This window comes from Mobula hypostoma, chromosome 15 (assembly GCF_963921235.1).
Source record: "Mobula hypostoma chromosome 15, sMobHyp1.1, whole genome shotgun sequence".
Taxonomy (NCBI): domain Eukaryota; kingdom Metazoa; phylum Chordata; class Chondrichthyes; order Myliobatiformes; family Myliobatidae; genus Mobula; species Mobula hypostoma.
This window is the reverse complement of record NC_086111.1, coordinates 68752016-68777417: the sequence shown is the minus strand read 5'-3', so window position 1 is coordinate 68777417 and position 25402 is coordinate 68752016. Positions and strand designations below refer to the sequence as shown.

The following is a 25402-nucleotide window of genomic DNA, read 5'->3' as shown; positions in this document are numbered from 1 at the left end:
ATTTGAACGGATTAGAATTGGTTTTGTGGTGAGGTGCCGCCTGTCAATTTGAATGTGGTGCGACAGTACCATCTAGTGGTGAAAAAGGTTATTGCATACAAATTCAGTTCAATGCTGTGGAAGAATTTAACAAATCAGAATACATTTCCAGACCACGGCATCTCATTATTTATTTATTTAGAGATACAATGCAAAACTGACCCTTCTGGCTCACCAAGCTGAGCTGCCCACCAGCCCACTGATTTAACAAGTCATTGGGTGTATTTAAGGCAGTGATAGATAGGTTCTGATTAGCCAGGGCATCAGGGGTAGGGGGTAAAAGCAGGGAAGTGGGGATGACTGGAAGAATTGGATCAGCCCATGATTGAATGGCAGAGCAGACTCGATGGGCCGGATGGTCGTCTTCTCCTCCTATATCTTATGATCTTAACTCTTGCCTAATCACAGGACAATTTACAATAACTAATTGATCTCCTAACCGGTACGTCTTTGGACTGTGGGAGGGAACCAGAGCACCCAGAGGAAACCCACACGGGAAGAAAGTACAAACTTCCCTACAGAGTATGCCAGAATTGAACTCTGAACATCAGTGGCCCAAGCTGTAACAGCGTCCCACTAACTGCTATGCTGCGGCAGTGCCCCGAATTAAAGGCTTTAACTTGTATTTAATTTTAACAAACAATTGGTGTAAAAGCATTTTTGCACAATTTGAAACGTGTTACTTTGACAAGTATATATTTATTGGCTTTCAATCTAAAATTGCTTTATTAAATTATAGTTGGCAGCATAATTAAGGTTTATTAAACAGTAGTTGCATAGCAAATGGATTCAGTGTTTGCATGGCAATTACATGCATGCTTTTCCTTGTGCCCCTGTTGAGTGCAAGTGCGATGTCTACGGTGACTAGGATGTCACTGTGGCTGCAGTAATCCGGCGCTGAACGAAGACCGATTAAGCAGTAATGTCAGAGTAGAACGCGACGCAGCCGAGGATCGGCTTGCTGAGAGATGAGAGTGCACAGCCCAATGTGCTTCAGACAAGCTGCTTGCACTCTGCTGCTGGGGAGAGAGATGTCAGATTCCGTTGTAATTCAGTCCCATGCTGTTTGCGATGCCTGTTGCCTGCTCTGGAGCTGAAGCATGCACACCATGTATCATCCTGCTTCCATCCCTCCTGTGCGCTGTCTGGCGCGTCCTGGCTGAGTGACATTAAATTTGAGACTCGGGTTCGAGCCGGCACCCCTTCTGTGGCCGATCTGGAGGAAGCTCTTTATCAACACAGAGGCTAGCAAAATGCTGTCGCCACACGCAAGGACTTGGGCTCAATTCCCACCACTATATGTTCCTGAGGGGCTTCTGCCTTCTGAAGTTCATTGTCGTGGATCGCAGATTGAAGTTTATTGTCAGGGATCACACGTGAAGCTGTTTGGATAGCTGCAGGAAGCTAACCAGCTTGTTTTGGAGCTAGAAGGGCAATACGCCAGGAGGGGGCAAATTCACGACTGTTCTTCATTTGAAATCTCTTTATGAACCACGCATGTTCTTATTAAATGCTGAGCAGCCTATGGTTTAACTCCACGTCTGCCCTTCAGCTGTGGTGGAAAGACCTCCAATTGATTACTTTCGTTTTGATTAGTGGAAAGTAATTAAATTAAGCAATAATAATACACGGGGAATTAGTTTGTTAATGAGGTCAGATTGTGGAAGGACAATAATGTGGTTGTATGTCATTGTGACAAACTCCTTATCCATCTTCACCCACCCGCTGCCCCCTTGACTGCATATTCTGTCATCTCTCATTCGTCACACTTGCCTTGTTCCGTTCAATTTGTCGTCAGGGAGTCATCTGAAATGGGACAGACTCTTTTCGATGGTCAGAGTTTGCTCCTTTGTCTTCTGGATTTCTGTTTCTTACAGCATTTTCACCCCCGGTGTCTATAATTCCTCCATCCTGTTTGGTTATTGAAATATTTTCTAGTTAGGTGGTGAGTTAATATATTGCTACATGTGCTATGTGTGATAAGTGTATTTTGGTCCAGAGGAACGTTGTTTCGTTTGGTTGTATATATTCAGAATAGCAAACCTTTTGCTTTCTGTGGTCCAGGTCCCATAGTGTACTAAAGCGACTGTACCCAATGTTCGGACAGCGATTTAAACATGATGCCAAATCGAAATGGTCTGGTATAGGCCACATCGAGGAGGCAGGGCCCGAGCCTCAGAGTGACTGAACCTGATGTTTGGACTATTTAGGCGCTGGAGCAGATTGAAAAGTTCGGGATGTCGGGGCCAGAGGTGAGGGCCGGACTGGTTCTGCTTGCTGCTCCACTCAGCACTGAACTGAGGGTCTGGGGACGGATCCTCTGCCGACTTCAGTTCAGAACACTCTCTGCTTGTGTTTATTGTTTGCACAATTTGTTTTTTTTTTCCTCTCTGCACATTGATAGTTTTTTTAAAAAATGGGGTCTTTTGGGGTTGCTTCGTGACTGTTAGGAGACAAACCTCAAGATTGTATAATGTATATGTACTTTATTATAAATTTACTCTGAACTTGCGCCTTTATAACCTATCTTTCTACCTAGCAGATCTCCAAAACAGAACTAAACTGATTGCCTTACTGTCATAACTGAGGCTACGCTGGCTTTTGGTGCTCTTCACTGTCACTGCCTAATTTCATCCATGTAACATAGCCTGGTTCTACCCTGGCTCATCCATCCATGTTCCCTCTAGCCTTGGAATGTTTAGTGCAGGTTCATCGTTCTCCTCCCCATTAGTAGGTAACCTCTGTTCCTCCTGCCCCAGCTTGTATCAAGTTCCAGACACCATCACTCCCATGATTGTTCTTTGACACTGTAGTGCCTGATTTTAATGTTGCTTTCAGTTCATTTTTTTTTCTTTCTGTGACATTGAGCTCTAAAAATCAATTTCTTTGTTCCTCTAGTGCAATAACTGGTGTCTTTTCTTCCAGCCGACTGAACCTTGCTTCCTGGTCTCCCCCCTCAAAACTTCTTAACCACCTTTTCCCTGTTGTGATGCATGTGAAAAGCCACCACTTTTAGCCAGGCTTTTGTTCTTGTGTGGCTTGGCATCAGCTTTATTGTGTTATTTTCTGTTTTGTTCTATTAATGGTGCTGAATCGTAAGGAACTGCTGTAGGAAATCCAGGTTTCTCCTTGAGTACAAGCAAGTTTGATGCTCTGTCAGTAGTTTCACAGGCTGATATCATAGAATACAACAGCACGGTAACACTCCTGGCCCATCTAGTCTGTGCCAATCTGTTTCTCTGTTTGGACCCATCTACCTGCACCGGACTATAGCATCAGGGGTTGATGGGGCAGTGTGGCTCGAAGGGCCAGAAGGACTTGCTTTGTGCTGTATTGCTAAACAATTAAAAAAAAACACAGTCCAAGGATTGTGCTGGGCAGTTCGCAAGTGTTGTCATGCCAACACAACATGTCCACAACTTAGTTAGCCCTCACTCGTGCATCTTTGGAATGTGGGCAGAAACCAGAGTGGCCGGATAAAACCCACGCGGCCACAGGGAGAACATGCGAGCTCCTTGGGGTCGATGGAGGGAACTGAGTCCAGATTTCTGATGCTGTCATAGCGTTATGCTATCTCCTACGCTACTGTGCCCACTGAGTTTGGGTCTAATTGTTGTGCTTCCACTGCCTCTCGTAGGAACCCAAACCCAATGCCAGCAGCATGCTGATGAAGAACTGGCTGCAGAGCTCTTCACCCAAGAAGGAAGTGGCGGACACAGGAAGATCAACGCCAGTCAAGGTGGAGACTCCAAAGAAGAGAGTGGGATTAATGCAAATGTGGCTCCAGAAGACAGAGGAGCCTGTGGCCAAGAAGCTCCACACAGCCTGAGGCCGCTGGGATGCAGTTTGCACATTGCACGTTGGAAGTTAGAAGTTAATCGCTGATTTGTTTAATTGCGGCAAGTTTATTTGTTCTCCACTTTGATCTTTATGACGTTGTACATTCCCAGAAGGGAAAATGCAATTGAACTGAAGCGAGTAAATAGCCAGCAGTTCTTTCACCATCTGATGAAAAGAATGTGGCTAACTTGTTTTAATAGACTACTGCGTTAACAAGATTAGCTGTTTCTGTGATTTAGTTTATTAAAAATTGAAACTTTTTTGCTTTAAGCACTGAATTCATTTCATTCTTTATTGGTGCAAGTGTTGATGTAACGATTCTCGAACATGTACTGTTGCTTTGCAATAATTAAATCAAAGTCTCCCTGTACTTTATTTATTGTGTGTTAATCAGAATACAGTGCCAGAGAAGGGGAGCATGAATCATAATGTCTGCATTGAAGAGCGTGTCTTATGAGGAGAGGTTGAGCCAGGTAGAGCTTTGCCCATTGGAGCAAAGGAGGATGAGAGGTGACTTGATAGAGGTGTACAAAATGATAAGAAGTACGGATTGAGTAGAGAGCAGACCACCTTCCCCAGCTAATACAATGGGGCACAATTTTAAGGTGCTTGGGGCAAAGTATAGGGTGTTATGTCAGAGGTAGGTTCTCTTTTTTTAGACACAGAGAGTGGGGAGTGCATGGAATACCCTGTGCTGGGGGTGGTGATGGAAGCAAATATATTCAGGATGTTTAAGAGACTCCTAGAGTCAGAGAAGTACCGCTCAAAAACGGGACTTTTGCCCATCTCATTCGCAGAGACTCTTAGGCACACGAATGACAGAAAAACGGAGGGCTACGTAGGAGGGAAGGGTTAAATTGATCTTGGAGTAGGTTAAAAAGTTGACACAACATTATGGGCTGAAGGGCCTGGAATTTCTATGTTGTACGTACTGAGTATGTTTTGGAGAAGTGGGAGTCATCAGGAATTTCTGCCCTGATTCTGTACTTCAGACGTGTGGCTCAAGTTAAGCATCTTCCCTTACCTGTAGTGTTATTTCAAAGTACATTTATTATCAACGTATGTGTACAATATACAACCTCGAGTCATCTTTTTACAGGCAGCCACAAAAAAAAGAAACCCTAAAGAACCCATGAAAACAAAGACCATCGGGCCCCCAATGTACGGGGGGGTGGGGAACAAATCATGCAACCAAGAAACTCAGGCAAGTAATGTTCTGAAGTTAGAGTCCGTCCACAGACCCTCAGTTTGGCGCAGAGCCAAATAAACCTCACTGGAGCAGCGAACTGAACCACCCCTTCCCTCAACTCAGGCCCCGACACCCTGACCTTTACAATCTGACCCAGCACTTAACTCATTGTCTATACATCGGATTCAGTCACTTCCCCTGCTGCCTTGATTCCTCCCAGCGCTTAAATCGCCCAAACATTGGGTTCATGACTTTGATATGCTCTGGGGCCTTGTCCCCACTGACCTTTCCTATTTGGCCTGCCAGTTAAATCAATCGAACCTCTGGTCTTCCTTGATCTTGGTGACGGTCCCACTGCCTTGCCTCTCCTCTGTTCTGCCACATCGAATTGCCCCCTAATCCAAAGGGAAGATACAAACAAGAGAGAATCTGCAGATGCTGAAAATACAAGCCCCACACACTAAATGCTGGAGGAACTCTGCATCCGTGGAGAAGAGTACCGTCGACGTTTCGGGCTGAGACCCTTCACCAGGGAAGATGCAGGACCTTGTTGGCGATGACTGTTTACCAGAAAAAGTGATTAAGTAAGTATTTAGTTGTTTTATTTGTTTTATTGGCCACCAGCCAGAAGTGATTGAGATTCACTAGTGCCACCTTAAACTGGAAGATAGCTGGGACTTGGCCATCAGTTTTTTCTCTTCAGCTCTTCTCTGGCAACACTTGGAAGTTGGTAGAAACGTATGACTAGCATAAAACAGAGTTAAATGTGTACACAAATCTTGGAGTCTGCCATTAGAGCATTTGATTAGCATTGTGTTGTACTGCAGAGTCAGAGCATTAGGACCCTGTGGGAATGAGAACTGATGGGTGTACTGGTCTTTAGTAAATTAACAACCAGCAGGAGATGTAGAATGAACACAGAACAAGGATTTAGTGCGAAGCTTTAATTAGCTGTTTGTTCTCAAACAAAGGAGGAAATGATTAGATTGGGCTGCTGCACATTTCTCTGCTTTACATCCACACTTTGACTTGCTGCTGCCCTGTAACCTCAGCCCTCCTTTCCATCAATGTCTAATCCCTCCATAGTCTGGTAGACTAGCGCTGGGTACACATACTGCAGGGACCCAGTCGATGCAAGTGAATACATTTACATTATAAAACACCACTCGCACTCAAAAGTGCCTCAGTCACACAATCAATCCCAGAGTATTAGTGTTGATATCAACACAAAGAGCATTTCGTGATCTTTCGAGGTACTTTAATAGGGCAGGTTTAAAAAAAAATCAGTAGAAGAGGGGGATGCAGTGAAACTTGGTGCAGCCACCACAAGGGCTTAGAGGGGAAGGACTACAGTGTAGGGTTCTTCCACTACTGGATAGGGAGAGACCGGCTTGGGTGAGGAAACCCTCAATCATTGTAATGTCCCACTCCAGGAGACCACGGTGCTACGATGTAGAAGAATGTAATAGAACAGTACTGAAAGTATTGACTAGGAATGAAAAGGCATCAAATGCTTTATTCTGTAATTTTTTAAAATTATAAAGTTTATTTTGTTAAAAACTGCATCAGAATGGAGCACTGGTAGCAATAAGACCATGAGATAAGAGCAGAATTAGGTCATTTGGCCCATCAAGTCTGTTCCCCCATTTTATCATGGCCGATCTATTTTCTCTCTCAGCACCAATCTCCTGCCGTCCCTCTGTATCCCTTCATGCCCTGACTAATCAAGAATCTGTCAGCGTCTGCCTTAAATATATGTAAAGACTTGGCCTCCTCAGCTGTCTGTGGTAATGAATTCCACAGATTCACGACCCTCTAGCTAAAGCAATTCATAGAAACATAGAAAACCTACAGCACAATACAGGCCCTTCGGCCCACAAAGCTGTGCTGAACATGTCCCTACCTTACAACTACATAGAGTTACCCATAGCCCTCTATGTATCCAACCAGGAGTCTCTTAAAAGACCCTATCGTATCCGCCTCCACCACGGTCACCGGCAGCCCATTCCACGCACTCACCACTCTCCGCATAAAATAAAACACTTACCTCTGACATCTCCTCTGTGCCTATTTCCAAGCACCTTAAAACTGTGCCCTCTCGTGCTAGCCATTTCAGCCCTGGGAAAAAGCCTCTGAACATCCACACGGTCAACGCCTCTCATCATCTTGTACATAGGAAAATAAGAAACTGGAGCGGGGTAGGCCATCCGGCCCATCAAGCCTGCCCCACCATTCAATAACAGCATGGCTGATCTGTCCGTAAACTCAGCTCCATCTATCTGACTTTTCCCCATAACCGTTAATTCCCTTACTTATCTAATTGTTTCTTAAATATATTTATTGAGGAAGCCTCAACTGCTTCCCTGGGCAGAGAATTCCACAGATTTACCACTGTCTGGGAAAAACAGTTTCTCCTCATTTCCATCCTAAATCTTCTCCCTTGAATCTTGAGGCAATGTCCCCTAGTTCTAGTCTCACCTACCAATGGAAACAACTTTCCTACTTCTATCATCTATCCCTTTCAAAATTTTGTATGTTTCTATAAGATCCCCTCTCATTCTTCTGAAATCCAGAGAGTATAGTCCCAGGCGACTCAATCTCTCCTCATAGGTTAACCCCTTCATCTCTGGAATCAACCTGGTGAATCTGCACTGCCTCCAAAGCCAGTTTATCCTTCCTCAAGTATGGGGACCAGAACTGCACACAGTACTCCAGGTGTGGCCTCACCAGTACCCTGTATAGTTGCAGCATGACCTCCCTGCTCTTGAATTCAGTCCCTCTAGCAATGAAGGCCAATATTCAATTTGCCTTCTGAATAACCTGTTGTACCTGCAAGCCAACTTTTTGCGATTCATGAACAAACATTCCCAAGCCCCTCTGCTCAACAGCATGCTGCAATCTTTAACTATTTACATAATAATCTGCTCTTCTATTATTCCTTCCAAAGTGGAAGTTTACCAGCGTTGTATTCCATCTGCCAGACCTTGGCTCACTCACTTAACCTATCTATATCCCTCTGCAGACTCTCCACATCCTCTGTACAATTTGTTTTTCCATTCAGTTCAGTGTCACTCAGTCCCCTCTTCCAAATCATCAATGTAAATGGTAAACAGCTGGTGGCCCAGCACCGACCCCTGCAGCACCCCACTCACCACTGACTGCCAACTGGAGAAACACCCATTTATACCAACTCTCTGCCTTCTATCGGTTAACCAATCCACTGTCCATGTCAATACACTTCCTCCGACTCCATGCATCCATATCTTATTTATAAGTCTCTTGTGCGGCACTTTATTGAACGCCTTCTGGAAATCCAAGTATTTAACATCCACCTGTTCCCCTCTATCCACTGCGCTCATTATGTCCTCAAAGAACTCCAGTAAGTTTGTCAAACGGGACCTGCCCTTTCTGAATCCATGCTGCGTCTGTCTAATGGAACCACTCCTTTCTAAATGTTTTGCTATTTCTTCCTTAATGACAGCTTCAAGCACTTTCCTGACTACAGACGTTAAGCTATAGTTGCCCATCTTTTGCCTACATCCTTTTTTAAAAAGTGGCATGACATTTGCTGTCTTCCAATCCGCCGGGACCTGCCCAGAGTCTAGAGAGTTTTGATAAATGATTACCAACGCGTCTACTATAACCTCCGCCAATTCCCTCAGCACCCTGGGATGCATCCCATCAGGACCAAGCCCTCTAATTTGCTCATCACTATCTGTTTAGTGACAGAGATTTTATTAAGGTCCTCACCTCCCATTTCGTCCATAACATCCTTCTTTGGCATATTAGACGTGTCCTCCACTGTGAAGACTGACACAAAATAGTCGTTCAATGCCTCAGCCATTTCCTTATCACTCAATATCAGTTGTACACTTCTATCAGGTCACCTCTCATCCTCTGTCGCTCTGAGGAGAAAAGGCCAAGTTCACGCAACCTATTAAGGCATGCGCCCCAATCCAGGCAACATCCTTGTAAATCTCCTCTGCACCCTTGCTATGGTTTCCACATCCTTCCTGTGGTGAGGTGACCAGAACTGAGCACAGTACTCTAAGTGGGTTCTGACCAGGGTCCTATTTAGCTGCAACATTACCTCTAAGCTCCTAAACTCAATCCCACGATTGATGAAGGCCCATTGAACGTATGCCTTCTTAACCACAGAGTCAACCTGCACAGCAGCTTTGAGTGTCCTATGGACTCGGACCCCAAGATCCTCCACACAGCCAAGAGTCTTACCGTGAATACTATATTCTGCCCTATTTGACCTACCAAAATGAACCACCTCATTAATCAGGGTTGAACTCCATCTGCCACTTCTCAGCCCAGTTTTGCACCTGTCCCAGAACAAATCCCTGTGGCACACCACTGGTGACTGACCTCCATGCAGAATATGACCTGTCTACAACCACTCTTTGCCTTCCGTGGGCAAGTCAGTTCTGGATCCACAAAGCAATATCCCCTTGGATCCCATGCTTCCTTACTTTCTCAATAAGCTTTGCATGGGGTACCTTATCAAATGCCTTGCTGAAATCCATATACACTACATCTACTGCTCTACCCTCATCAATGTGTTTCATCACATCGTCAAAAATTCAATCAGGCTTGTAAGGCACAACCTGCCTTTGACAAAGCTATGCTAACTATTCCTAATCATATTATGCCTATCCAAATGTTCATAAATCCTGCCCCTCAAGATCTTCTCCATCAACTGATCAACCACTGAAGAAAGACTCACTGGTCTATAATTTCCTGGGTTATCTCTAATCGCTTTCTTGAATAAAGGAACAACATCTGCAATCCTCCAATCCTCCGGAACCTCTCCTGTCCCCATTGATGATGCAAAGATCACTGCCAGAGGCTCAGGTATCTCCTCCCTCGCCTCCCACAGTAGCCTGAGCTACATCTCGTCCGGTCCCGGTGACTTATCCAACTTACCCAAATTCCTCATCTGTTCTAAAAGGGCACCCCGCTATTCTGAGGCTATGCCCTCTTGTTGTCCTATTACCTGAGCAATCCAATTATCCATGTATTTATTGACACATCACCGTCTTGACTTCTGTATACTTTAATTAAGTACGTGTGTTTTGATAACCTGGTAATTTTTTAATTTTAACAGTAGTGTTTCAGAGGAGTTCAACGTAAGTATTCTGATGAAGCCAGAACAATCTTTTTTGTTTTCTATCTGTAGTTTCATATTGAGCAACACATACAAAATGCTGGAGAAACTCAGCAGGTAAGGCAGTCAATAGGGGGGAATAAACAGTCGATGTTTCAAGCTCAGACAATTATCAGCATATTCTCATGTGTTTATGGTTTCATATGCTCTACACCCTCACCAATGGTTCTATCATCAGCTGCCACCACTCACCCCCCTTCAGTGTAATAGTGCCTTTGTTTTTAATCAAACGATGAAGCCCCTTGGGATTTATATTTGTATTAAAGGCAGCAATACAAACATGTGTCGAAGCACTCTGTAATTTTCTAAAACCTAGGAAGCCGGTAGCGTCTGAGACACAACCCTCATTATGTTTTACTGCAAGCTCTGTAATATTGCCTTTCATGTTCATCTGTTCAATCCATCTTGCAATCATTTCACACTTCTCATACTGCAGCAACCAAACAATCACCAGATCACTTGATAGCAACAAGCACAGCAAATTGACATATAGGCCCTGCATTACTTGTAGAATAATAGGACACCGGCAGAGAATTAAGCAAGTCTAACAGAGTGAGGAGCTACTGTTAATTTTATGTATTAAATAATTTCTTTCAGCAAAGATTCATGCTCTTCGGGCTTGCCTGAGTGTCTACAGCCAGTGAAGTCTGAAAGAGGGCTAACATTGAACCAGTGGGCCAAGTGGCCCTCTGTACTGTTGTATAGTTCTAAGATTAGCCTCTCAGTTGAAATGTCTCAAGTGTAATGCAACATGGTTTCTTGCAAGTTTATTTTTAATGTACTGATTTATGTGGCAGTGCAAATCCTAATATGAAAATTTGTTTCCAGTTTTAAGGTGACTGGAGGAAAGTACAAGGGTGATGTCAGAGGTAAGGTCTTTACACAGAGTATGGTGAATGCATGGAATGCAATGCCTGGGGTGGTGGTAGAGGCAGATATATTAGGGGCATTTAAGGAACTCTTGGATAGGCACATGGATGATAGAAAAATAGAGGGCCATGTATAGGAAGGGAAGGGATAGATTGATCTTAGAGTGGACTGAAGGGCCTGTACTGTGTTGTAAATCATAAACAAGAGATTCTGCAGATGCTGGAAATACAGAGTAACACAATGTTAGAGAAACATGGACTGTTTATTCATCTCCATAGATGGCACCGGACTGGAGTTCCTCTGCATTTTGTGTGTGTTCCTTTGTATTGTGCTGTAGAACTCTATGTTTGGAGATTGAGGTTGGGAAGAAAATTGGATCTGCTGTGATGAAATGGCAGAGGAGGCTTGATGGACCAAATGGCCTAATTCTGCTCCTGTATTTTATGTTGAAGGACCCAGTTCCAGGGCGCTGGGCAAGATGGTGGAGGGAGCCTGCTCACAGGTGCTTCAAACTTCAACTTGGGTGCTGCGTGTGTAGAATTTGTCTCCCTCTGACCAAGTGGGTTTCTGCCAAGAGCTCTGCTTTCTTCCCTCAGTCCTAAGACACGTGGGTTGGCAAGCTAACTGTCTGGTAAACTGTCCCTAGTGAGGTGCTGAAACTGAGAATAAAAATGAGATTAAAGCAGATCAGCGGCATGAGAACAGCAGCTGGGATGTTATGTTGAAGTTGTATAAGATGTTGCCGAGGCCAAATTTGGATAATACAGAACTCCTTAGGTGTTGCAGAGGAGAGTGCTTGGACTTAGTTGTTAAATGCATGGAGTTATGCTTGAACCTACAATTTTCTGGCAATGTTACCAGGGAGTGAAGAAGTGGGTGGTTTTGTCACAGAGGTGGAAGGCCCCAAGATGGCAAAGTCACTAAATAGAAGCCGAGAACGTTACCGACTACACGTGCAGTTTGGAGAGCAGAAAACCTGCAGATACATCGCCTCCGTTCCTGCGTCATTTTCCAGTTGTTGCTGGAAAAGCACCAGATATCATTTGCCTAAACAGCCAGCTTGGTATTTATCAGTTTACGCAGGCCTAGATCTTTCTAGAATGGTGTGCAGGTCCGAGCACACCTTTCTATTTATATCTCATTTACCAATGTATAAATAAGATTGAAAGTGCAGAGAAAATTTACATGAACCTGAGTTACAGGGGAAGGTTAAATAGGTAAGGACTTCATTCCCAGGAGATTTGATAGAGGTATATAAAATTGTGGGATAGAGATAGGGTCAATTCAAGCAGGCTTTTTTCCCACAAGTTGGGCAAAACAGAGGTCATAGATTAAGGTGAGGGTAAAATATTTAAGACAAATCTCATGGGGAACCTCTTCACGCAGAGCATGATGTGGGTGTGATAGATGCGGGTTCAATTACAACATTGAAGAGAAGTCAGGATAAGTTCATTCATGGGAGAGATATGAATGAGTATAGTGCAAGTGTGGGTCAGTGTGACTAGGCAGAATAGATGGGCCAAAGGGACTTGCTCTGCTGTAGCACTCTGTCTCTGTTTGGCACAGACTGTAGTTTTGAAGGGCTTGTTTCTGAGGCGGTGGGACTCTCCTTCAAGGGCTTCAGAGGAAACATTTGTACCAGGGGCTGACCAACCCAGAGTTAATCCTGATCTGTCCGTCTATGCGAACATTCGTCCTGTGAGCACATGCTCTAGATTTCTCTTGCATGCTGGTAGGTTGATTAGTGATTGTAATTTACCTATAGTAGAGATGGGTGACAGGTAATAAGAGAGAGAAAGTATGCTGGAAGCTAGCAAAGACTTGGGTTGAATTAATAACTAAACATCACCTACATTTATCCTTCTCGTCACTTCAGCAACATTGCAAGGTTTCTTTTCACAACCTATTCCCACCTTTAGAATTCTGGTATAAAACATTCCTGTAAACACTTTTGAACTGTGAGAATTATTTCCAATTCAGCTCGGATGGTGAAGTGGTAATTTCATTGAAACAGTTCATCGTCAGAACTGATTTGTAATTTAGAAGGCAAATTGCTTTTCTGAAAAGTAGAAATTACAAAACTCAGCAGCAGACTCCCATTGAGAAGTTTAAATGTAATGCATTCTGCAGGAATTGAAGAGGAGAGGTGGTGCAGGTAGATAAAGACCATCATTTTAAAGTTTATTTTATTTATTGAGATACAGCACAGAACTGGCTCTTTGAACCATGCCACCCACTAATCCCCCAATTAAGTCCTATCCTAATAATTATAAAGACCAATTAACCTACCAACTGGTACATCTTTGGACTGTGGGAGGAAACCCACGTGGAGAACATACAAACTTCTTTCAGGCAGCTGCCTGTACTGTAATACTACCACGCTATCATTTTGGGTTCCCTTTTGCACTATTGTGCAAGCAGATTAAGAATGTTTTGGTCAGTTTCTGGTTTAACCACAAGCAACAGAAACTATTGATGTCTGAGGCACTGGTGCTGGGTAAAGAGGATCTCACATAGGCATGATTATTTTCAGTGCCCAATCCACGTCACGGGAGGGAGAAGGAGGGTGGAGTTCTAGTGTTGTTCATTTCTCTTTCTGTACAGTGTATAGGGACTTTTGCAGGAGTGTGAACCATCAAAAACAGAATGATCACTGAATAAGCTGTAGCATGGTCTATGGAAAGAGTTCTTGCTGAACCTCCTTCCTATACTAAACTGCAGCACATGAGCCACAAAGTGGAATAGCAAAACTTGTTTGCATGCAGCAGACTACAGGAAAGAAATCAAACCTCAATACTCTTATGCATAATTCCACATTTCATATATGTTTTTATATATATAATGCCTTTTTATTTAATGTAATAGTCTCATTGTGGACACCAAGGGTGTTTAAATTCCCTCGCTTGCAGGCTTTCATAAGACCATAATCAATGTTAACAATTATTCATTAAACACCTTTGCTTCCAAAGGTCTTACAAAACCTATGCAAGACTAACAAAGAACTGATTTTAGCCCCCGCCCTACATAAATGGCAATAAAATTTGCAGTGTTTGCTCAGAAGATCTCTCATCATTTCCGTCCCCAAGTCATGAGAAGATATCCTGGCTTCTTCACAGAAGAAACTACCCAACAGAGGCCATGATGACGTCAACGGGAATTTCGTCTTTACTTCGTGCTGTGACCTGCATCGTCACACTCTCCATCAGTGCCAGTCGTGCCCGTACAAGGAGGTCGTGACCCCCACGAAAAACACCTGGAGTGGGGGGGGGGGGGCGCGTAGGGGAAGATTGAGAAAAGCAAGAAATCAGGCCAAGCCATTTATTTGAGGTGGGGGTGGTACCAGACAGCTGCTTCCCTCACCCACATCAACAGCCCCTCTTCAAGTATTTATCCAGTTTCCTACATTTATCCCTACTTCTCATCTCTGCCGCTCCCTGTGGAAATTAGTTATACATTCTCAATACTCTCTGGAAAAAACAGTTCCACAACTCCCTGTTGGATTTATTACTGATTGCCTTACACTTATCATCTTCAGTTAGGGCTTCCCTCAAGCAGAAACATCTCCTCTGTCTCCAGGGTAATGGAGTGTTTGGAGATGTGTAAACATGGGCTTCTGGCTCTTTGGTAAATGGAAAATTATCAAAGCCCACATTCAGCCTACAACTATCGTGAGTAGGACTTGTTTGACATTGCCTCGTGCTATGTGAGAGGATGCTCCCTTGATGGTAATTGAAAAGGTATAGGGTCCAGGGCATCTTAAACCAAATTACAATGCCCACATTAACAATACCACCATGTTAAAGGCATTATATAAATGCAAATGCCTCTTGGTAATCATTTGTTGAAAACTACACCCCACACCTTCTCCACTACCCGCAACAAGAAACATCTCTCGAACATCACTGAAAGCTGTCAAAACCAGTTCACAGATACACCCCAGTAAGTTCAAGTCTGTGCTAGGGAGAATGTTCAGGAGTCATCGGTCATCTTACCTGCTAGGTAAAGTGTGTGTGAATTCTTATTCTCCGGCACCTTATCTGATCTTTCACATGGCTGCATGCCCAGGAAGTTAACAATGTTATTCACAGCCTCTGAAAATACAAGAAACACACAGGTTATAATATGCACATATTCTGCAGCTACATAGTTACTGGCCTGAACCGAGCTGCATCTGACCACAATCCGAAAGGGCAGTACGTAAACATAACAGACAGCAAAACACTTTAAAGTATCAGCAGCCTGGGTTCAATTCTGCCGCTGTTTATAAGGAGTTTGTAAGTACTGCCCTTGACTGTGTGGGTTTCCTCTGGGTGCTCTGGCTTCTTCCCACACTCCAAAGACAAACGGGTTAGGGTTAGTAAGTTGTGGGCACATTACATTGACAGCAGAAGCATGGCGACACTGGGCGGCTGCCCCAACATATCTTCAGATTGTGTTAGTTGTTGACAAAAACGACGCATTTCACTGCCTGCTTCAATGCACGTGACAAATAAAGCTTAACCTTACTTAGCAGCTGATGTTAAAAGATTATAAACAAGCATTTAAAGCAGGAGTTTCGAACCTGGGATCCACGGAACCCATGCTTAATTGCATTTGTCCATGGTATAGAACAAAAAAGGGACGGGAACCACTGATCTAAATCAGGGGTCCCCAACCTTTCTCGCACTGCGGACCGGTTTCATATTAACAATATTTTTGTGGACCGGCTGGTGGGGGGGCGGGGGGAGGAGATAGGGTTGCCAATGAACAAGAGTAGCAGTCAAATATGTTGGGTTTACCCCGAGAAAGACTACAATGACCATGAACCCTTGCGCGGGCACCAGCGCGCATGCGTGTACCGCTGATCTAAATGAACACGATTCATCATATTTCACAGTGCTGTGTGCACCTCAGGTCAGGAACTGGAGTAATTCCACCCACATCCACACAAGCACAAATATACACAATGCAACTTTCCTGCCCATCAAGGATGACATCAAAGTGACATATTGGATAAATATCACACACACAAAATGATGAAAATGTTACTATCAATTCACTCCCCCACCCCCACCCCCACCCCACACCTTCACTCAGTTCCTGCTCAATCTGACAATGTTGTATTTGACATAACAAGGAGAGACAGGAGATGGCTGACAGCCAGACCACATCCTATGTACAACCTGAGACAATTTACAGAGAATGGAAAAGCTGAGAAAGCTGAGCCAGATTGACACCTGGCATTCTGAGTGACACGGCCCTTCGTACAATGTGTATCAACTCTGTGTGTAGAGCTGAAATCAATGTTATTTGCACCATCTGCAGATCAATACCAATTACCCACTGGCTATGATCAGTACTAACCGTCAAGTGTTTTCATGCTTGACAGGGCGAAAGTCTCTTCTTTCTCAAAGCTGTCTCCCACCTCGTCCCAGGCAGCGCCGAAGTTGGGCTTCAGGACTTTCTGGATGTGGTCAGCCACAGTGACCTCCACATCTTCCAGCTGAGAAACAAAAGGAACACATTGGCCAATGACCACCGTCTGGATACTCACTTGTCACGTTCAAACTTCAAAACCATGTCCCAGTAAGGAGAAGGAATTAGGAAATAAGATGCGATTAATTGCTGAAGAGACCTGGAAAAGTCTCTCAAAGTTTGCGCATTGTGCACAAGGACCATCAACCTCACTCAATACGTTAATAATGGAAGTGTCACTAGCGGTGGACTCCACTGGTGGCAGCATGGCGCGGCGTCCAAGCTGGACTCATCTTCCGCCAAGCGAACACCAGAGACAGCACCAAGACATATTAAGAACATAGGACACAGGAGCAGAATTACGCCATTCACCCATCGAGTCTGTGCCACCATTCCATTGCGGCTGATCCCGGATCCCACTCAACCCCATACACCTGCCTTCTCATCATAACCTTCGATGCCCTGACTAATCAGGAAACTATCAACTTCCACCTTAAATATACCCACGGACTTGGCCTCAATAGCTGTCTGTTGCAGTGCATTCCACAGGTTCACTACTCTGGCTAAAGAAATTCTTCCTTTCCACTGGTCTAAAAGGTCACCCCTCAATCCGGAGGCTGTGCCCTCTAGTTCTGGATGTCGCCACTATAGGAAACATCCTCTCCACATCCACCCATCTAGCCCTTTCAACATTTGGTAGGTTTCAATGAGATTCCTGTGCATTCTTTTAAATTCCAGTGAGTACAGGCCCAAGGCTGCCAAATGCTCCTCACATGTTAACCCCTTCATTCCCAGAATCATCCTCATGAGCCTCCTGTGGACTCTCTCCAATGACACACATCATTTCTGAGATAAGGGGCCCAAAACTGTTGACAATACTCCAAGTGTGACCTGACTAGTGTCTTATAAAGGCTCAGCATTATCTCCTTGCTTTTATATTCTATTCCTCTTGAAATAAATGCCAACATTGGAATTGCCTTCTTTACCACAGACTCAACCTGTAAATTAACCTTTTGAGAATCTTGCACGAGGACTCCAAAGTCCCTCTTACCTCTGATTTTTGAACCTTTTCCCCATTTAGATAATAGTCCACACTATTGTTCCTTTTTCCAAAATGCATTACCATATATTTCCCAACACTGTATTTCATCTGCCACTTTTTTTTTGCTCATTCTTCCAGTTGGAGTCCTGCTGCAATCGTATTGCTTCCTTAGCACTACCTACCCCTCCACCCATCTTCGTATCATCCACAAACTTTGCCACAAAGCCATCAATTCCACTATCCAAATCACTAACAAACAATGTAAAAAGTAGCGGTTCCAATACTGACCCCGAGGAACACTAGTCACTGACGGCCAACCAAAAGAGACCCCCTTTGTTCCCACTTGCTGCCTCCTGCCTGTCAGTCACTCCTCTCTCCATGCCAGTACTTTCCTGTAAAACCCTAGGATTTTATCTTGTTAAGCAACCTCATGTATGACACCTTATAAAATGCCTTCTCAAAATCCAAGTAAATGACATCTACTGCCTCTCCTTTGTCCACCCTGCTTGTTACTTCCTCAAAGAACTCTTGACAGATATATCAGGCAAGATTTCCCTGTACAGAAACCATGCTGACTTTGACTTACTTTATCATTAGTCTCCAAGTAGCCCAAAACCTCATCCTTAGTAATAGACTCCAACACTTTCCCAACCACTGAGCTCAGGAAAACTGGCCTATAATTTGCTTTCTTTTGCCTCCCTCTCTTCTTAAAGAGTGGAGTGACATTTGCAATCTTCCAGTCCCCTGGGACCTTGCCAGAATCAAGTGATTCTTGAAAGATCATGACCAATGAATCCTTCATCTCTTCAGCAACCACTCTCAGGATTTTGGAATGTAGATCATCTGGTCCAGGTGACTTAACCACCTTAAGCCCTTTGAGTTTGCCTAGCACTTTTTCCTTTGTAATAGCAATGGCACTCACTCCAGCTCCCTGACACTCATGGACCTCTGGCACACTGCTAGTGTCTTCCACAGTGAAGAGTGATAGAAAGTACTCATTAAGCTCATCTGTCATTTCTTTGTCCTCCATTCCTACCTCATCAGCGTAATTTTTCAGTGGTCCAATATCAACTCTCACCTCCCTTTTACTCTTTAAACAACTGAATAAATTTTTAGCATCCTGCTTTAAATAATTGACTGGTTTGCCCTCAAATTTCATCTTTTCCCTTCTTATAGCTTTTTTTAGCTGCACTTTGTTGGATTTTAAAAGCTTCCCAGTCATCCAACCCCACTCACTTTTGCTACCTTATATGCCTTTTCCTTGGCTTTTATGCAGTCCTTAACTTCCCTTGCCAGCCAGGGTTGCCTACCCCACCATTTGAGAACAGCTTTTTCCTGTGGGACTTATCTATCCTATGCCTTGTGAACTATTCCCAGAAACTTCAGCCATCTCTGCTCGGCTGTCATCCCTGTTAGAATCCTCCTTCAATTCACCTAAGCAAGCTCCTCTCTCATGCCCCTGTAATTCCCTTTATTCCATTGCAATACTGATTCTCCCTCACAAATTGCAGTGTGAATTCAATCATATTATGGTCACTGTCTCCTAAGGGTTCCTTTGTGTTAGGCTCCCTGATAAGATCTGGGTGTGTATTACAAGCCCAAACTGCTCTAAGAAGCCATCTCATAGGCATTCAACAAATTCCCTCTCTTGCAATCTGACACCAACCTGATTTTCCCAATCCCCTTGCATATTGATGTTCTCCATTACAATAGCGACATTACCCTTACTACATGCCTTTTCCAGCTCCCTTTGCAATCTCAACCCTACATCTTGACAACTATTTGGAGGCCTATATATGATTCCCATAATGTCTTTTTTCACCCTTGCAGATTAACTCCACCCAAAGATTCAACATTCTCTGACCCTCTGTCACCTCTTTCTAAAGATATAATTTCACCTCTTACCAACAGAATCACACCACCGCCTATGCCTTCCTGTTAAGCTCCCAACTATGGCCCTCTTTCAGCCACGACTCATTGATGCCCACAGCGTCATATCAATCATTCTCTAAATGAGCAACGATTTGTCCACCTTATTCCAAATGCTATGTGTATTTAAATGCAGGACCTTCTCTCCTGCATTCTTCACCCTTTTGAATTTTGTCTGTGTACAATTTAACTCTTTGCTCTGTCTGTACTTGTACTCAATCACTGGATTGTCCTTCCTTACATTCACGTTACACCCATCATTTACATGTAAACCTGCTGGCTCATCCTCAGTTCTATCATATGTTCCCATCTCTCTGCCATAATGTGTTCAACTACAGACTGCTGCAACACTCACAGACTCAGTCTTAAGAGTATATTTTTTTGTGTGACTGTATGTTACTGATATCTTTTATCTGCTATATGCACCTTGTGCTGCGTGACTGTACTGTGTTTCGCACCTTGGCGCCAAAGTAACACTTTCGCTTGGCTGTATTCATGTATAGCTGAATGACAATTAAACTTGAACTTGCAACTTACAGTGTAACCTCTACTTCTGCACCGACTCTAGAGCATTGAACATATTTGGAGTTTGCAGTATGGGCCAATTGCTCCAGTGCAACTCTAAATGCTTATTGTAAATTACACACTCTACAAAAGTTCTCCATAGAATTTATACACCTGTGTTCAGAAAAAAAAATGGGAGATTGCATTTGAACTGTGATGGAGCTGAGTTTAGTTTAAAAGAAGGTGGCCTTTCCAAGTGTGAGATGCTGAGAAACCCGCCTGACAATCTGACTACACGTATGTACAATGAGACACCAGTCTCCTATCTATCAGTCCTTTACGCCAACCAAACTAGATCCTCAAATCTAACAAGTTTTGATTAACTAACAATTTTGTACAGGAGTGCCATCGAGAGTTCCCCGTGTGGTTGCATCATTGTGTGATATGAAAGCTGCAAGGCATCGGACGGCAAAGGCCCTGCAGAGGGTAATGAAAACTGCTGAGAGGATGGGGTCTCCTTTCCCCTCCTCCCCCACCCTATTTGTGACATTTACTGGAAGTGTTGTAAGCAAAGGGCCCAAAGCATTGTTGAGGATCCCTACCACCCATCCCACAATCTATTTGACCCACTACAGTCAAAAAGGAGATACTGAGGGATCAGGACCAGGAATGCCAGACTGGGTAACAGCTTCTTCCCTCAGGCCATGAGATGAATGAAAACCCTGCCACCACCGAGATCTCGTCACTAGGACAGCTAGTTGTTTACCGTTTACCTGTGCTGTGCACTGCATGCACTGCAAATTATATCTTATTAACTTACTTGTGGTAATATTTTGTTTTATGTGCTGTGTGTGATACACATATGGTGGGTGCACCGTGGTCTGGAGGAACATTACTTTGTTTGGTTGTACAGTGTACAGTCAGATGACAATAAACCTGAACTAGGTTCATGCAAATTACACATTAATTAGTATGTTCAAAAAGATCTTCTCTGATGCCTTTTAGGCGATGATTTAAGTCCTATGGTTGTTGGTCTATTGAACGGGGACCACTACAGAGCAGCAATATTGGTAACTAATTTGTATTGTGAAGTGTCCCTATGAACACAGAATTACTCTATCAATTAGTAAGTTCAAGTTTATTGTCATTCAACCATATGCATGTATACCGTCAAATGAAACAAAGTTCTTCCGGACCAAGGTGCCCAACACAGTACATATAATTCAAACACAGCACAAAGTAATATTATCCCAAATAAATTAGCAAATAATATGGTGCATTTACAGCACAAGTTTAAAAAGTAAACAGTATAAAGCTCCTAGAGCTTCATATGTAAATACATCCAGTAAAACCATGTCCCAAAGTATAATTTTCATACAAATGACTTCGTATAGATTTTTGAGGATACATTAATGTTCCATTAAACCTACTTTTCCAGTGTCATTCACTGAAGAATGACAAGTAGTAACTAGGGCTGGCTTGTTCACATAGAGAACAAAAGACATTAAGCTATTTTCAGATTCGCCACTCTCTAGCTAAAGAAATTTCTCATCTCCATTCTAAACCGACATTCTCTATTCTGAGGTTGCGTCCTCTGGTCGTAGACTCCCCCATGATAGAAAACATCCTCTCCGCATCTATTTTTATCTATACCTTTCAACATTTAATACGTTTCAATGAGATTCCACTGCACTACCACCCTTCCTGTCAATTATAAACTAGTTTGATATTCCAGGGAACTTGCATTGTTTCAAAGACATCAAACAGACTTCACTACCTAGGCTGATATTCCAGGGAGCTTGCATTGGTTAAGAGATATTAACCCAGGGGTTCACAACTTTTTTTTTATGCCATGGATCAATACCATTAAGCAAGGGGTCCGTAGACCCCAGGCTGGGAACCCCTGCATTAAACAGACTTCACTCACTAACTAGGCTGATATTCCAGGGAGCTTGCACCATTTGAGATACCATCGTCAAAATGAGACATTGAACACATCTCCTCTCACAGATGGACAAAAATAAGCAATATTATTTTAATGAGTGGGAACATTCTCAAAGTGTCCTGTCAATTATTAATATCACTAAGACAGATCTGGACAATTCATTTTCTTCTGCTGCGTGTGGGTGCTTGCTGTGTGTTAGACGGCTGCAGACTGTTCTGGGACTATTACATTAAGTCTGATCACAATCAGTATTGGGTCAGCTGCACTTACCACATACTCATCTTCATACCCATCCTCGTCAGCTTCTCCAGTGTTGGGGTCACAGTCTTTAACGGTGAACTTTAGAGTACAGCTAAACGTACAGGCCACTGAAGGAGAAGGGGGAATAAAGGGTAAGTACAAAAAGGGAAAAATGACCTCCAAAATCCAGAGCATAGGAAATGCAAGCACTAAACATAAAAATCTTCAAATGTCAGCAGTTTGTCATGCCCACCATTAACCTATCAGGAAGATGGTGACTGGCATTTGCTCGATGGCCCTGGACATAAGGGATCTTTGACCTCATACACTGTCAAATGGAGATCTTTGCTGTTGTATCAAAGATAAAAGTTAGAGGCAGATCAATAGAATCAAGTTACAGGACAATTCTGGCCGATTCAAATGGACAGGCTGTCTCACGATGCAGGAAGCTACCCAGTATCAGGCCCACGCTTTCTGATAGATCTCAGGTTAAGCCACTAGCTTGAATAGGCCTCAGCAATCTTTCACTGGGATCAGAGGACCAAACGCTGCCTCAATCTTCAGTCATGAATTCGCAGTAAGTGAAGCTGCTGGAAATAATGAATGGTGGGAAACTCAGTAAATAATGGCAGGCCCCATTGCAAAGCCATAATGATTCATGTTGACACTCAGTTTCAAAGCCCAGAGATTTCACTTAATACAGAAAAGAGTGTTATGGGAATTTGAGTCTCACAATAATGATTTCATGAACATTATTGTGATAAACAGAAATCAGAAACACAGGAGGCAGCCATTGAGGTAGGGTAAAAGGAGAGAGGCAGGGTGGGAAATGATCAGGCAAGAGAGCTTTACTCAGATCACAAACAAGAGAAAATCTGCAGACGCTGGAAATCCAAGCAATATACACAAAATGCTGGCTGAACTCAGCAGGCCAGGCAGCATCTATGGAAAAGAGTACAGAGGACATCACAGCCTGAAACGTTGACTGTATTCTTTTCCATAGATGCTGGAGGAACTGGGCAGGCCAGGCAGCATTTTCTGTGTGTTGCTTTATTCGAATCTTAGAACAGGACAGCTCTACACAACTCCTTTGGCCCATGATGTTGTGCCATCCTTTTAACCTACTCCAAGATCAATCTAACCCTTCCCTCCCACATAAACCTCCATTTTTTTCCTTCCATGTGCCTATCCACGAGTCTTTTAGATTTCCCAAACGTATCACCACCCAGGCAGCATGTTCCACGCACCCACCACTCTGTGTGTAAAATATTTACCTCTGACATTCCTCCTACACTTTCCTCCTATTGCCTCATCTTGTACTAGCCGTTATCTATCCAGGGGAAGAAAGTGCCTGTCACTATGCCTCTTATCATCTTGTACACCTCTCATCCCCCTTCGTTCGGCAAGGCCGAGAAAAGGCCATCCTCATATGACCTACAATCTAATCCAGGCAGCATCTTGGTAAGTTATGGGGTGGGGGTGGGGAGTTAAATTCTCAGAGATTGGATTTCTGTTTGTATTCAAAGATAATTTCTGAGCAACCCTAGGAAAATACAACAGAAAAGGTTATTTTGAACACAAGTGCTTTGCACACAAAACCACCTTGGTTCATGGCATCAGCTATCTATCTCACTAGTTCCAAAAACCCTAAATCAGACTCCATCCACAGAAATTGCTGATCCTCAAATTGGCATAGAGGTGGGGATATGGGTACATACACACACAAGTTAGGCAAGCTTTAAAACTGCTCTCATGTAAAAAAAAACAACTTGCCAAGAAATTGACTAGTGCACACACCGACAAATACAATGAAAGGTTTAGTTTTGTATTTGAATTAATTTCTCTGAAACAGTTTCTCAGCTAAAGACATCCTAGTGCTATTTTTTTTTTGCTATGGAGAGCCCACTTTCAACACAGCGAGGGTCTATGTCCTTTCAATGCATCATCAAGAAATGTGTTGCAATGGAAAATGTTTGTGGTCCAGATTGCTAATATCTGATCGCTCCGGTTCATGGAAAATTTTTACATATTGGATTATGCCAAGGAATTTTTGGAAAAACTCAAAACCATACTGAACCAGCTGAATTTTGAGTAGATTTTTGGTGCCAAATGCAGAAACCAGCTCAAAAGGATGCACCAGCCGCCGTAACACACAACCTACCACGTAGCTGTAAGACTTTGCTCACCTGCTGTTGGATCATCTTCAGGCAACACCACCAATGTGTAACAGATGCCTGCCTGGTTATAAGGTAGGCTAGCTGCTGGAATACAACACACCACTTCATAACCTTCTGTGGGCTCCATCTGCACTGTGACATTCTCCAGGATCTGATCATTTAGAGTATTTGTACAGTCAAACTGAAATCAGAAAAAAATTATTTTAAAAACACAGTAAAATTGTCACCTCATGGCACAGCTACAGCAACAGTGTTAGAGATTTACAGTCCACACCCCTTTCAATATGGTCCTCAGCTCTGTATGGTAAGGGTATTTTGAATGAGATGCTCTTTTCTTAAATTCTTGTTTCCAGCAAACAGAGTCAAAGCAGATCATGTTAGCCTGAACTCTCCACGGTGAAAGGCCCCACATACAATGCAAAACACTATAATATTTTACCATTTCTTGTCTAGGGAAAATAAAACTCACCTCCACTGATTCACTACCAAAGTAATTAGGACCAATGAGCAGATGAATGTAGATCCCTGCTATTCAATGGCGGGAGAATGGGGTTGAGACATGATAGAATGGTGGAGCAGACTCACTGGGCTGAATGGCTGAATTCTGCTAGTGGGAGTATGGAACTCTGCGTACCTCTCTACCCTCAGTAACCTGACACTCACTGCTCTGCCCATGACCACAAGAAACTGCAGGGAGTTGTGAACACAGCTCAGCACATCGCAGAAACCAGCCTCCCCTCTATGGTCTCTGTCTACACTTCTTGCTGTCTCGGAAAAGCAGCCTTGTCCACCCTGGACATACTTTCTTCTCCACCTCCCACTGGGCAGAAGATACAAAAGCCTGAAAGCACCAGGCTTTAAGGACAGCTTCTACCCCTCTGCTACAAGACAACTGAATAGTCACCTTGTACACCGAGATGAATTCTTGACCTGATGTCTTATTGTCTGCCTGCAATGCACTTTCACTGTGATCAACAGTTTATTCTCCATTGCTAGTTAC

General features: G+C 43.5%; 2 protein-coding genes across 3 annotated transcripts in view; one reads left to right on the top strand and one right to left on the bottom strand.

Annotated features, from left to right (window-relative positions):
* Positions 1 to 4265, top strand: part of hmces (5-hydroxymethylcytosine binding, ES cell specific) — a 62100-nt gene extending 57835 nt beyond the window's left edge. The window contains exon 7 of the mRNA XM_063068422.1: positions 3677 to 4265. Coding sequence (XP_062924492.1) covers positions 3677 to 3868 — 192 coding nt within the window. The 3' untranslated portion in view covers positions 3869 to 4265. The remainder of the gene's footprint in view (positions 1 to 3676) is intronic.
* An 8976-nt stretch (positions 4266 to 13241) lies between these two features.
* The window catches only part of copg2 (COPI coat complex subunit gamma 2), a 107037-nt gene continuing 94876 nt past the window's right edge, over positions 13242 to 25402 (bottom strand). Inside the window, exons 20-24 of one of the 2 annotated variants that reach the window (XM_063068228.1) lie at positions 24412 to 24583; positions 22256 to 22353; positions 16455 to 16593; positions 15104 to 15202; positions 13242 to 14364 (exon numbers count right to left, since the gene is read on the bottom strand). In XM_063068228.1, coding sequence (XP_062924298.1) covers positions 14234 to 14364; positions 15104 to 15202; positions 16455 to 16593; positions 22256 to 22353; positions 24412 to 24583 — 639 coding nt within the window. In that variant the 3' untranslated portion in view covers positions 13242 to 14233. The remainder of the gene's footprint in view (positions 14365 to 15103; positions 15203 to 16454; positions 16594 to 22255; positions 22354 to 24411; positions 24584 to 25402) is intronic. The other variant, XM_063068227.1, reaches the window with a different exon arrangement.